This window comes from Scomber scombrus, chromosome 15, assembly GCF_963691925.1.
Source record: "Scomber scombrus chromosome 15, fScoSco1.1, whole genome shotgun sequence".
In the NCBI taxonomy this organism is placed as follows: Eukaryota; Metazoa; Chordata; class Actinopteri; order Scombriformes; family Scombridae; genus Scomber; species Scomber scombrus.
The window spans coordinates 8,200,305-8,215,628 of NC_084984.1; the positions used below are offsets into that span (position 1 = coordinate 8,200,305).

The 15,324-nt window shown below is 41.3% G+C and overlaps 1 protein-coding gene across 1 annotated transcript; it reads right to left on the reverse strand.

The window, feature by feature from the left end:
* Positions 1-1,099: 1,099 nt before the first annotated feature.
* Positions 1,100-14,809, reverse strand: enc1 (ectodermal-neural cortex 1). The gene is made up of 3 exons (XM_062434428.1): positions 14,646-14,809; positions 5,456-7,271; positions 1,100-1,608 (listed from the first exon to the last, which is right to left on the reverse strand). Exon 2 carries the CDS (start codon positions 7,263-7,265, stop codon positions 5,490-5,492), a length of 1,776 nt encoding a protein of 591 aa, XP_062290412.1. The 5' UTR covers positions 7,266-7,271; positions 14,646-14,809; the 3' UTR covers positions 1,100-1,608; positions 5,456-5,489.
* Positions 14,810-15,324: the final 515 nt, after the last annotated feature.

The window sequence follows — 15,324 nt, forward strand, 5'->3', positions numbered from 1 at the left end:
CCAGCAGCCTTATCTGTTTTGTGGTTTATTGTTTTGTTGGTACAGTTTGGGCCTAAAGGGCTGATTTAAGGCAGGTTTGGACCCAGGTTGGAGCTTAAAGAGAATCTAATAGAAGTAAAACGAATACTTCTTTCTTTCAACTTCATTCAGTCCTATTTGGGCAGCGACCCTGTGGCCCTAACTGCTTCACACCATCAGTAATCTGAGCCATTCTTCCTCTTCCAACCATACTCTGACATAACTGAAAACCCCAGGAGAGGTGCACCTGTCTCGTTTAAAAGAACAAGTTCCTCCTCATTAAGACTGAACTGTGCAAAATGCAGCCCAACTGAGATCAAATGAAAATACAACACCTGGCCATGCATGACATACCCCAAACATACATTCACAAAGGAACGCAGGCAGAGAAGAAATAAATAGGATTAAACATATTATCATTGTCATATAAATTAAGACTAAGGAAGTACATTGCAGCAAGTTTAAAAAGAAACTGATTAATTCTCAGTTCAGGTTAAGGTGACAAGATTTCTGTGACCACAGAGAAGAGTTCATGCCAGTTTTACTGAATCACTATGAGTGGACATGCTCTAAAAAAAGGTTCAGCTATGACTCAGCAAGCGAGTCGCTGCTTTTTTATCAGAATAACAGAAGCACAGCCGGTCTTTTACAGCATTTAGTGTACAGCTGAATGTGTTCTTTCCGAATCCAAACACTGAATACCGCCCCTGTGTGCAGTGTTAGTTAACCTGCACTCAGCGGGTGTTAATGCAAAGCTGAAAAACAGAAAACAAGGTTGTGACCTCAGAGGGACCTCGACAGCCCAGCTATGCACAAGATGTCCTCCATCCTTCTCAAACCTCAGCTGGTGCTGGTCATCAACACCTCGTGGCATGCAGTGACAGCAAACTGCCAAAGCCTTCATAAGAGGAACACTCAAAGGTTTTGTTTCGGTGTCAGAGCTGTTAGAAGCACGTCTTTGACAGAAGAAGAAAAAGACACAAGGGGTCAAACAAAAGAGCTTATTAGAGGATAGAAGGGGGTAATTTGCTCCTTCATTGTGCCATTTATACATCAGCTGCATTCAGTCAAACTGAGCTGCTTTCTGTTCTTTAGCACATCAATCATTGCAACCCCCCTCCTCAATATAAATAGTACAACTATCATGCTATACACTGCAGTCTCCATGAAGAGAGTATTTTTTTTTCTTCTTTTTACTTGGAGAAAAAAAACATCAATACAGATCCTCACAAGCCTGCCATGAATAAATGGGGAAAATGCAGGTTTTGGTGGTGTTTGCAGTCATCATATGGCAGCATGAAAGCACAAGCCTGATACACCAAATGTACACAAGGTCAGAGTGTGTGCCTCATTTGTCAAGCAGCAGTTTGTTTGGTTTGTTTGCGCGAGCTACTGTGCTTCCTTCTCGGGGACGAGAGATGACATCATTCCAGAAAATGTCCAGCTGCATGTGTTTCTGTGTTTCGGCATCTTTGCGACATCAAAATGAATGCGGGTGTCTGTACATCACTGCTTAGTGTCTCTTTTAGAGGAAGAGGGTGAGGGCTTCTTCACAGTTGGAGTCCAGTAGATGATGCAAAACAGGGAAATCTGAGGAAAAGAAAAGAATGACTCATTAAACGGGCTAATAAGATGTACGCTGAAAAACAAACAGCCCTCAACAGTGTAAAGGTGACTTTTTAATTACTCTGAACACAAAAGAAGTCTAAAAACAGAGAGTAAGGCACATCTAGGATCACCCCAAAACCTTCTTGAAATGTTAATTTGTGCAGTGTTTATCTCTCTTTAACTAGAGAGGGATGTAAATGGGTGGGGGGAATAAATTCAGCACCTGCACAATGTAATGCAATAGCTCTGTGCCTCTATGAGTGCTGTTGACTCAACTCTATCATGATTTGTTTGTAGTGATGCTGTATTGAAGTGCATTTTATTCACTCCCTGTGATGTAATACAACACCAACACAAACTGCAGCTCTCACACAATCTGAAGAAAAATGTAATACGATAGGCCTAACAAAGGTAGTATTTTACCATAGAGCTATTATATTGTTTTTATATTATGCAGGTATTGTTGATGTGCGCACCCTGTATCTCCTACTAGACTAATAGATTTTGTAAATCCACCTACTCTATTTCCTCAGTGCAGCCTGGCCTCCGTCCAGCTTCATATCTCCCCCTCAGCCTACTACACTTTTCCCATCAGAGTGCGTTTTACTCTCAGAATTTCATTTCTTTGACCTTTCCATTTTTAAAGCTTTTACTTAATGTACTTATCTTTATACCACAGATGGTTACAGGCTTGGCAGCCCTCTATGTGTCTAATGTGCAATGCAATATCCATTTTAGACATCCTCAGCTATCTCTGGTTGGAGGTCGGCCTTTCCGTTGGTGTTGTTGCCGGAGGATATACATGTGATGAGTGAACCACTTTCTAGCCAGCTGACATTTGAGAGAAATGTCTTGTTGCTGATGAAGCCTGGATCTGCTGCGGAGGTTTCAATGATGATCTCTTTACTTGAAATCCAGATAACTAGTTAAGCACCTGATTCCAGTTTTAATAATGTAAGCATTTAGAGAAAAATAAATGTATAAATCTATTAATCAAAGTGGTTTGAACACCAGAGTGTGCACACTTTTCTTCGTATTCTTAGAGATTAACTCAACTTCTCTGCCACTGGTGCATTTAAAGTACATGCTGTCACACTAAACACACTTATTCACTTTCTTGCAGAGTTATATCAGAAGATTGATACCATTGTCAAGATTGTACGCTATAGCCAGGATATGGTTAGCTTAGCTTAGTTGAGCACAAAGATTCATTTCAGGAGTTATCAGCTCTGAAAGTAGCAAAATCAACATACCAACACTTCTTAAGTTAACGAACTAACATGTTAAATCTTATTTGTTTAATCTGTACAAAAAACGGAAGTGTATAAACAACTAGTTGTAGTTTTAACGGCAGTTATATTATAGTTATATACGACTATTACTTGGCTGGAAGCAGTGGCTTACTGCAGTCTAAGCTAAGCTAATCAGCTGGTGGCTGGTCATAATAGTCATATTGATCTACTCATCTAACCCTCAGCAAGAAAATAAGACTATTTCCCAAAATGTCTAACCATTCCCTTAGCACTGTGCATGTCCCATACATCATTCATCGTTTTAACTGGAAACCATTTAAACAACAAATGGGAATTGGAAGTCAGATGAAGCTGATCAGGTTACCTCAGTCAATGGTGTTTGTAGACGCTGAGTCATTTGCAGTAGTATTACATTTGTTTATTTTGTTCTCATCTTAAGATTTTCCGGTAATATATCAGTATTGGTAGGAGACATGATACGTTTTTTTTAAGTGACCTTTTTTTTGGTCTTACAGCTGTTTTTTAGTTACATTCATTAGACTGCCCTCGCTAGGTGAATTAATTAATTATTTGGTTGGTCATCTAATACTTGCACATTGCTCATGATAGTTTTTTGTACTTTTTTATGTCTAAATATCTAGCATCCTGAACATAGGGCTATACTCCACCATCAAAGATTTTGTCAGTACCATTCATCCTTACTAAAAGCTCTGCAAGGAAGAGAAATCTACAAAGGACGACTCTCAGACAAGTTAAAATTGTTCCCCTGGGAAAAACTGAGAGAAAACTTTTTTCTCTCACAGCTACAATCTCCTTCTGTGAGGTCTAACATACTTCCTTCCTCTTTCATTCCTAAACAGTCAGCCCTCTTTTCCATTCCTCCACATTTCGTCCTTTCACCGCGTTCAGTGAGTGGACTGTCAGTTGCCATGACAGGCAGGCCCACAAAAAACAAATTCTGTATTAAATTAGTGGCAGGATTATATCCTTCACTGAGCGCAGTGTTGTACTGGCTTAGAGACAGTACAAATCTTCAGTCTAGTGTCTCGTTTTCAGAGATGAGTCACAGAAAAGAAAGGGAATAATAAGTCTTCAAAAATATTTCATCCTGTAGAAACGAGGAACATCACAGTATCGAAGCAGTGAGGCTACTCTAAGCTGCTTCCTGGCATTATTAAATGGGAGACTGTAGTGCTGGACAGCTGGGGAGTTACTCCACTTCTCTCCCTTGCTTTCTCAAAAGCTGAGGGTTGGCAGCCATTTCAACAATACATCCTGCCTCCATGGGTATGTGTGGGGGGTCATCAGTGTAGGGTGTAGGGTTTGTGTGATGTGATGTGACCCTGCAGCCTGCAGTGTGCAGAAAGATCAGGTTTGCCAGCTGACTACCCATGTTCCACATATGTCTGGCCTGTTTATCATCAGCGCAGGGGAGCAGGGTTAGAACGAGGCCAGGAAGACAGAGACGGAGGCAGAAGAGACTGTCCAGTTCAACAGTAAATTTTCAGAGCGAGACCACTGCTATCAAGGATGATGTGTGTCTAACTGAGCAGAGGGGAGGGGGGGCTGACACTTTCTAACCCTGCAACTCTCCCTCCTCACTTCCCCTCCTGCCACTTCTCTCAGTCACCTCTACATGTAACTGATGATGAATGGTTTCCGACACTGCGTGAGTCGCTGGCTGCCTCCCTCTCACCCTGCGTAAAGACCATAACCTCATCAAAGGAAGGCGACTGAGAGGGGATTAGCCTCGCCAGGGTGTTGTTGCCTGCTGGTGTGTGGCTTGTCTAATTGGCAGACCCCCTTTTCCCTCTTAGAGAGATTTCCCCCACAGGAGCAATAAAAGTATCCTATTCTCTTTCAATTACCCTCTCTGTCCTTCGGCCCATCCCCACAGCCACATAACTCACTTAACTAACACACACAAGCCCCCATCAATCCCCCCAATGGTCCACCCTCCCTTCTCTAGATCTTTCGCCTCTTTTCAGCTGAGAAGACTCTTCCAATCCTGTCAGTATCTCTCTTACAATTAAAGTTGAAGGGACCCAACAAATGCAAATAAAGCCTGAACAATATGTCAATAGCCCAATATTGATTAATCACAGATTGTATACCAGTATTGTTTTTAAATCGGCAGATATGCAAATATAAATTGCAGTATGTAAGCAGCCTTGAAAAATTGTGACCTCATCCTTTAAGAATTTGTGCATTAATTTATAGTTATCAGATTATATAATGATTTAACTAAATGTGATGTTTACTGTTCCAAATGTGCTGTCCTTTTATTCACTATAACGGTTATTCTTCTGATAGTAGAGTTTGCTGTTCAACTTAAAATGTGAAGATCGTTGCCAAAATTCATTTTGTTTGTGTGGAGAGTTAATATCGAAAAAGGAATATCAGCCAGTATATTATGTTTTTCTAATTCCTGGTACATTAGTTTGGCTCTAATTCATTCCCAAACAAAATAATACATGATAAATCACATTGAAAAAACAACTGTCCTTTTATAAATAAGAAAAAGGTGCAACAGTCAAATCCTTCATACAGACAAAGACATGATGAGTTCAACTTACCTCATGAAAGGAAGGTGGGTAGAGGGTTTGGGGCTCAAGCAGGCAGATGTTTCCAGGTGCTGACGAAAGCAGTGGGAATGAGCGAGTATGGCACAGTAGTGATGCTGTTCCAGGCGTCCAGTGTGGGGTCGTAGCAGTCCAGAGTTTTGCACCGCTGTGTGCCAAAGTACCCTCCCACCACATACAGTTTGTTCCCCGATGCCACCGCCTGGCAGCTCATCCGCTTGGCCGTCACATCGCCCACTTTAGTCCACTGGTAGTTCTCGCTGCTGAATTTATAAGCTGAGCATGCTGAAAATTCTGTATCCCCGCCCATGACAAAGATCTGGTTTCCAAGCACAGCAGCAGCTGTGTAGCGCCATGGCTGCGGGCAGGACGCAGGTACAGTCCATCGGTTCTCCTGCGGATCATAGCACTGCACCTTGGGCAGCTTGTCGTGGGTGACGCTGGTTCCTCCGAAGGCAAAGAGCTTGAGCTTGACACTGACCACTGCTGCATTGCTCACACCCTCTCTCAGAGGAGCCACCATGGTCCACTTGTTGGCCACGGGATCAAACTGCTCTACCTGTTTGAGTGATACAGATGGAGAAGCAGGGAGGCAGCCAGTTGCAGCGGTGTGACCTCCTACCACGTACAGGCAGTGTTTCAGCTCTGCAGAGCCATGACCAAACCTGGCAATTAGCATGGGCGCTGCTTTGGACCATTCCTCATGGACAGTATCATAGACCCATACATCTTTGGACACACCATTCTCTGAGCCTCTCCCACCTGTGATGTACACCTTACAGCCAATGGCACAGGCGCTGAACTCCTTTCTTGGGCTGGGAATGTCCGCCTTTGGGATGATCTCTTTGGCCTTCTGGTCCACCAGGTACAACTTGTCACACATGAAAGTCTGCCCCCCCAGGAGAAAGAGAGCATGGCTGGTTTTTCTTGGTCGAGCACATGGGCTATTAACGACGCCGTCATTCTGCAGGATCTTCAGCTTACAGCGGATAGCCTCATCCACCAGCTCTTTGCTCTTTGCTTGGGCATTGATCAACTCTTCTGTCGAGACATTCTCCATTAGAAAGATGGCTGGCAGCAGGGCAAGACGGACCGTTCTCAGGAGCTCTGGAAGGTGGCAGTGCCTCCTTTCCAGGTCATAGTTGATCCAGTTCAGGGCAGCTTCATAAACCAGTCTCTCATCTTCTGTCTCCAGCTCCTCATGTGACAAAAGCTGCACTACCATATCTTTGGGCAGTTGGAGGAAGTCCTCCGTCTTGCAAATAGCGGGGAAGTTGCTGAGGCACATGCCCCAAGAGAGCTCTGACAGCTTGGTGCACTGGTGGGCATCAGACAACAACAGCATGCCAAGGCAGTTAGTTGGGTGAAGGTTTCTCTCCAGGAATTCAGCACAGGCATCCCGGATGTCCTGGAACTCCAGCATGTCCCCAGCCTCCAGTAGTGACTCTGCGTTCTCCTCATTGATGACCACACGTGAGGAGTACGCATAATCCAGCAGGAGCTCTAAAACCTCCGGGTGGATGGAGTCACGAAAGTCGACCTCACTGGCTTGGCTCTCCCTCAGCCCACCGCTGAACATGGCCTCGAAGTAGCGGCTGCAGGCAGCCAGCACGGCACGATGGCAGGGGAAGGAGCGGCTGCCTGCATGGAGGAGGACATCTGTGAAAAGCCTTTGCTGCCGCAGTGAGTTGAGGTGCATGAGAACACTGTCGGCATACGAGGACTTGTGGAACAGGTAGATGTTCATTGAGCCAGTGCTGGCTCTGGATTTCCGGTTCTCATGGACGCACACGGACATTTTCATTGAATCCTGGAAAAGACAAGATAAGAAAAATGCTTTAAAACTTTAATGCTGCATCTGCATGTTTAAGGTCCATTACACAGAGTGCTACAGTTTTTTGCTAAAGGAAATTGTCAATACAAGTACAATACAATTTATTATGCACCCATAAAAATATGGATGGTTTATGCTTTCTGTCACCTTTTTATGCTCTTAAAGAATGGATTCTTGATGTATTTCAGTATTCAAGAGATTTATAGTCATCATAAAGCTGAGACAGCCATCTGAAGAGGCTATGACTCAAATTAAAGGTTCAACTCTTGTATAGCTCTTTTAATATATTTTTCTGATTATCTTCTAGTGCCTTGTACATGAAGCAATTTTATATCAATATTTTTTAACTTTGCAATAAGTTCAAAGTTAGATACAAAATTAATACATGTATAACACATTGACTATTGTTACCTTGTAGACAAAAGTGGTATGTGAGTACTGTAAATCAGACTAAATGATGTTATTTTTCAGAGTAAACTGAGCTTTTCTGTAGTTATACTTTTTAGATCAAGTACTAAATTGGGTCTAATTTGCCTTACTAAATTGCATCCACAGCCGTGAGTATTGCACAAGCATGTCAGCACTGAAATATTGCATTGTTCAACCATAATATGATGAATGATGCACATTTGTGGAGAGAATATTGCAATCCTTCCCAAGAGATAGTGAGACATTTAGCAAGAGATTCAGTGATTGCAAGTTGCAAAACAGCATAAGTCTGGGTATTATGAAGGTCAAGTAGATGACAATTGTCTGCTGCAGAGAGCAGGAGGCTTTTCCACTATCAGCTGAGAGAAAGAAGAACTAATCCCCCCTCTTTTAGAGATACCATAATTTACAAGTCCCTTTGCAGTGCTGTTTAAGAAAAGAGGAAAGAAAGAGACAGCAGGACTCCTTTAAGCCTCGAAGAAATGCACATAATTCACTCCCCCCCCCCCCCCCCCCCCCCCCCCAGAAAGTCACAGCCCCCATCTTCACTGTCCTTGTCCTGTCCTCACTCAGAGCTGACTTTCGTTCCACCTAATTTCAGGACGTGTCAAGTGCTTCCTGCACTCTATTTCCACTGAAGCAGAGTCCCTGTCTGACCTTGTAAATCCACATCTGACGGACTATTTGACCAGATGTGTGCAGCCATGTTAAACCCTTAACGAGCTGCAGGGTTTCTAGGTATCCAAACAATTTACAGAGCGATAGCAGTTTGTTTAATATTAAGAGTAAACTGTAAGTGAAGTCGTACTCCACCCAAAATCTGTCTTTTCAGTATCAAAGCAGACTTGGAATGGCTGTAGCATGTTTCCTCATTGACAGCGAACAGCTGCAGCTGGGGTCGGCTTGAATCCTGTTCTGTTGGGTATAATTGATTCCAACAATGACAAAAAGTTTTCAAAAGAAACATGAAAACATCCATAAAAAAACACTCCTGCAGGATATTCTACTCCTCCGCTGTCCATATGTTCAGTAAATATGATGCAAACACAAATACATAACCTACTTCCTACAGAGCCCTATACAGACTGTGTCTATACTTTAATTTTGGAGTGACTATGACTGTTTTATAACTTTATGTTTCTGCCAGGAAAGCTTGTCATGATTGTAATCGACTGTAACTATATGAAGTCAACTGACCACAGCTGCCATTTTTCCCCTGTCAGTGAGAAAATGTTTTACAAACCTACAGGCGGTGAGTGTTTGATACTCGAAAGATAGATTTTATGATGAGATCCAAAGTTCACAGGTGCCATAAATGATTCCTTTACAACTCAGTTGACAGGGAGGACAGTTTAAAGGTCTGGCACATTACAGAGTTTTTGAGGTTTTTATATCATGCTGTAACTTCACATTAGTCCATATGTTTTCAAATCTGAAAATTCAATTTTGGTCAAATTTTGGCCACTCACATTTTTGCTGAAAACAGAACTGCATTGTTCTTTGTCATACGTTCCAGGAACATGATTAAATTCCAGTTAAAGTAACTCCCCAAACCAGTTGCTCTGTTTTTGCTATCAAGATTTGCTGTTTTGATGCTGCGGTCCATGGGGAAAACACAACCTACAGCATGTTTTGTGTGAGCGTAATGTATTTAAACTACCTGCCATGCATTCCAGACTAAACATTCAAAATTGGAGGCAAAACTTTTTTTGTGGAGGTAAATGAAAGGATCATAAACACTCGTTTATGTAAGCTACAGTAAATATGAAGTCAAAGCAGCTGGTTAGTGTTTAGCTTAGCACAAAGACTAGAAGTAGGGGGGAAACAGCTAGCCGGGCTTTCTCTAAAGACTTCAAAATTCACCTACCAACATCTCTAAAGCTCACTACTTTAATGACATGATATTTATTCTTAGTTTAATCCATATAAAATGACAATACTCCAAGAAGTGACTAATCTCAGCTAAGAAATTATCCAACACAGTATCCCACATAAGAAAACATTTTGAGACTTTGTTTTTTTATGTATTAAGCAAACAAGTTATAATGTGTTCATTAGTGAGCTTTAGAGTTGCTGAAAGCGATAAGACACGGTTTTACGTGACGGTTACGTGTCTGAACATTTCTTGGCTAGGTGCAGTCACCTTCTGAACTCTTGTTTTCAACATAAGGTAATTTTTTGGAACGGATTAAACAAACAAGATATAACATGTTGATTAGTGAGCTTTAGAGGTTCTGGTGGGCAGATTTTGTTACCTTTGGACGCAGCCTGGCTAGTTGTTTCCCCCATGTCTCCCGGCTTTATGCAACGCTAATCCGGGATAAGCTAATCATCTCCAGGCTTTAGCTTTTTTTAATTTACTGTGCAGATATGAATTACTTAAGAAACATCTGGTATAATTACGATAAAACAAAATGATTTATAGATATGACATGCTTGAATGCATCTAAAGAATTAACAGCTGGTGAAACATTTTTAAAAGGGAATAAAATATATGTAAATGTTTCATTGAGGAAAGTCAATCAGTTTTCAGATACCCAAGCCTTGATAAGAGCTGTCCATAGTCCATTTGAAAGTATTCTCCCTTTTTTTTAAATGTATAATTTTCATAATAATGAGAGGAAGAATGTTATTTATCTTAACTTGATGAAATAGAAAACTAGCTTCAACCTTGGTTCAACAGGATTTATTGCCTTCCAGCAATGACAAAACTGGCAACCCGTCAACTTCTGGCCTCTGGCTCAGCTATAATGAGAATATCCGAGCCTGCGCTCTCACCTGCATGTCGCCTCCCGACACACTCAGTACTTGTACTACAGCTCATGTTTTCTAATTGGAGAATGTAAGTGGCTTGATTTGAATAAGTGGCCCTAATAAATCAGGCACTAAATTGGAGCGGTTTTGCATATGCTAGGTATTATGTGACTTTGCTGGAACATGATATGAAATCAACCATAATGATTATTTTAAATGATGCGGCCATTTTCTATTTAAGGGGGGGAGGATAAGCATACAAGGATTTAATGAATTAAAAACAATTCTGGATCACTAATGGCAAACACCTGAAACCATGATAAGAAGTAAATGTCACTGCTGCAGCCGTTGTGCTAAACAATCTGTTGTTTCAGTGTCACTGTTCTCATCCAAAAGTATAATCATTTTCTCTCTGAAATGACTCCAATAGATATTATCTCATCTTGATAATGACAAGGGATGACACGGTCTTGTTCTCAGAAATGCCAATATTATTTGGTCCAAATACATGAGTCAGGTGGTCATTGAGTCATAACTAAACATGCTCTTGATGAAATATTAAATGCTACAACTACAATGAATATTACAGTTTGCACATTGCTCTTTTATAATCTCCTATCACCGGCCATTAAAGGATCAGTACGTAAAATTTAGTGCCACCTAGCAGCGAGGTTGCAAATTGCAACCAAGTAAATAGGCCTCCCTTCAAGGCATGTTGGAGAACCTCCAGTGACTGCAAAACGCTCAAAAATGCTTTATATTCCTACGTAGATATAAACAGCTCATTCTAAGGTAGCAAAAACACAGGTTTTATTTTCATGTGATTATACACTAATTAAAACGTACTCATGAATATTCCATTTCTGCCAGGACCGTTCCGCTAAATGCCACTAAATCTTACACACTGGTCCTTTAAATTACACACCGCGCCTTACAATTACTGGAGGTAAATTGCATGTACAACCCAAGTTTTGCATTTCACACAATAAATAATAGACAAGTTTTCCAATGGTTCCAGTGGAGTCATACATACAGTGAGTGCAGCAGTAAACCTGATCCTTATGCCATTTGCATATTAAAGGATAAAGCCAGGATTACCAAACAGGCCTGCAGGTCCTGGAAACCCTGTGTTTATACATTTGTAATTGGAATGGAAATTTGGCCCTGTGTGACAAATTAGCTTGTCCTTAACATTTGTCCAATGAGGATGCTTTATCACTGTTTGCCGAACCAACAGAATCTCATAAGAACTTAAGATGGTTTCAGAGAGCACGGATGAATCTGGTAATGTATTTCAGTTCTCCTTGATAACAAGAGGAGTTTAGACAAGGCTGTAAAAGATGCACATTCCTCTAAATCTTCCTATTAATCCAACACATGTAAACACAGATTATTGAGGAAATCCAATTACTGCAAACCATATAACCATTTCAATCGCATTATTAATTAAATCTAGTGGTTCATGTTAAACATCCTGAGTTTCCTAGCAATTGTGGTTGTTTTTTTTAATCACTTTTTTTTTCTTAACGAGAGAATAAACAAAAATGATGTACAGCTATTGAAAATACTGTAACATCTCAGCTGAAGTAATAATTAAACATACCACCCACAGCAGTGCCATCCCCAGTCTGGTCTTTCCCCACAAAAAACCCCTTCCCCCAGGACTCGTGGAACACTGAAGATCAAGGGTGACCACAGTGAACGTGGATCAAACACACAGAAAAGAGCAAAAGATTGTGAGGTACAAGAATCACAACAGACCTTTCAATGCTTTGCTGAGGCGAAGAGCCACACATTCAAATTGACCTCTTTTGCCCCATACAAGCTGTTGATAACTCCATTTAAATGACATTTAGACAAATTAAAACCATCTGATAGTCAAAGTGTGTTGGTTGTTAGTGGCTGTTAGACCTGAAAGCACTGATGCACTATATGCTTCTGATATTTAGGAACTCTGTGTCTGAAATACGCACCGTCAATTTGGAGGCAACACCCTGCCAGAATTGGGCAACAGGCGGGGAGTCAGGTAAATCCTTTGCACAGGATTATAACGAATCTGCTGATGGTCGGAATTGTGAGAGGCTGGATTAACATTAGCCAATTAGCCAGTCGTGTCCCAATCCTGGGACATGCCCTCTCCATATTCGGTCTAATGGGAGAGTTTTATATGAGGCTTCATTAAATATTGGTATGAGGTGGACACCATACCTCTAGATCCTCTTTTGTAACAATCAGCTCATTAAATGGGCACTGCCAATTTGAGTGCTTCCCTAAAATGTAAATAAAATAAAAGCAGGTTGAAGCTGTCCTTAACGTCCTGAGAGGAGCATAATCTTGAAAGCATGCTGACATTTAAAAGGTTATTTTTTGATAATCAAGGAAAATTAGGATACATTTCACAACTTTGGCACAACTAATTGTTTGCAAGCTGGGTTTTTTATTTATTTATTTCTGTTCTAACTGAGAACAAAGATGCTGCTTTTCTTCAGCTACATCCTCATTACAAAACTGTAATCTGGTCAGAGGAAAGGATTTCTTTTTCAGATGCAGCTATTGCAAAGAGGAAAAGAAACATCATCAACCGACAATTGTGCATATAATTTACATTATCACATAGGTGGAAATACAGTGGCAGTGGTTGTAATGCCCTCTTTCATTACTGTGGTGCTGTTTTCTTTTTAATCTTATGATGTTTCCTTGTTTTTCTCTCAGAGAACATTAATACATTCAAGTATTCTTTGTTGCTTTTGCCTTCAACTGGTGCTTAGTGGTGGAGATAGTTAGGTGTTATAGTCAAAAGAGTTGTTAGTTTAATATGTGACTGTTTATGTAGCACAATGAAGATTATTTGCATATTCATCACGGTGCTGGAATTAAGTCTTGGTGGAGATATAAAATGAAAAATAGACAAACATATCATAATAAAGCAAATACTTTCCATTTTCAACTGTTCAGACAAAACAAGAAATTTGAAGATGTCACTAAACTTTTGAACTTTTGTTTCACAACAAAAAGTGGCAAATACATTGCTAATAAATAATCTTTAGTTGCAGCATTAAAACCAACCGCTGTTATTTCAAATTATCAGCAATCAGTGCTCACAATATTATGATTTGTCCTTGGTCTCTGATCAATCTCACATGCTATTTTCTACCACAGTCACAGTGTTGATAAATTACAAAACAACGTGCCATGAGATGCCAATGTGTGTGTGTGTGTGTGTGTGTGTGTGTGTGTGTGTGTGTGTGTGTGTGTGTGTGTGTGTGTGTGTGTGTGTGTGTGTGTGTGTGTGTGTGTGTGTGTGTGAGTGTGGTTGTCTGGACGTCTGTGAGAGTCGTCATCCTCATCCTCTCACATAAAACAGATCCACAGACTCATACCGGAAAGCACATACATGCCACACTCAGAAAAGACACAATAAAAAAGGCACGCAGCCCCTGGACTCTATCTGAGGCCTGGCTGGATGCAGTATGTTTAAAATCATTGCCAGGTGTTCACAATCATCCGTGGACTCAGGAAGAGGGATGGGAGGGAGAGACTTCAAAAGTAAACACTGGGCTTATGTGGGCCAACTCTATACATCTGCCACTTGTGGGGGAAAAAAATGAAACAAGATGCAAAACAAGAGGACAAAGCAGCAGCTATTGATCTGCATGCCTGCATCAATCTTCATCTGAATCTAGCAGAATCAAATTTATAGTCTCAAACCAGCTGTCCTCACACATGTGAGCGAGCTTAACTGTGTTTAAACTAAAGCCCTACTACTAAAAAGACATTTCTTACCAATAGATATTAATAAGGGGAGCCTGTCACACCTGATTTCACCTTATGCAGAACATCTTGAGCATGCATGAGAATGCATTAACAAGACGCTGAAAAGAGCACAAAGGGACTGAGGGGAGCTGCTCTGAGGCATATTTCATGATAATAATAAAAACAGTAGATAATGTAATTCTGGTTAAATGATGGCAATAACATAATATTGGCATGAGGAATATATTTCAACATTAATCTTTTGTCCAGGCTGCTCTCTGATACGCTTTCTCTGCTACAGCCCGGAGTTTTCCATCATCAGGTGATCAGAAAGGGATGCAGCAGTTGTTACAATATAACAAATCTATTAATACGCCGTAAATGACTAGTGGTGTGATTTATTGTAATGTTTACCTCTTTGGCTGAAAGCAGGAGTTCAATCGTGTCCGCCGTATCCCTCGAACATGCCACTTGTGAAAGAGCCACGATGCAAGCCTTGCGCTCGGGGAGTGTGACAACTCTCCTTGGTTATTTCCGAAATGCTGGTGGATAATCGGTCACAATGAGCCTGTGTTTCCTCTTATAACGCACTACACTGTGTTCTCTGCAAATTCCGGGAGTTATAGCCTACGTGTACGCATCTATCACAAAATAGACTGGCTTTAATGCAACAACAAAAAAAGGATGAGACAAGATGGTTTGGAGGCGTTCCTCCGGCGTCTGCTGCTGCTGCTGCTGCTGCTCAGCTCCTGTGTGACGGTCCTGTACTTGCGCTCCCAGTCCTCTCTCACTGGAATCAATGGGTGTGTTTACAGTGGGAATGGGGGAGGACCGTCACCTCGTGCAGGAAATGAAATGAGAGAGAGAAATAGTGGAGGTGGGGGTAGTATGCAAAATGTGGAGGAGTTCTCCCAAGGCAGCAGTCCCCCCCACCACCCTAACCCACAGATACACGCACATTTAGTTAATGTTTGGTTTTAAGTGGGGTTTTTTATGAATTTTCCTGCAGTGTACTCAGGGAGCCACTGCACTGATGGTGTGAAGAAGAAGCCAATTATTTATTATGCAGTGGTGGAAAGTTCAAGCACTTTAT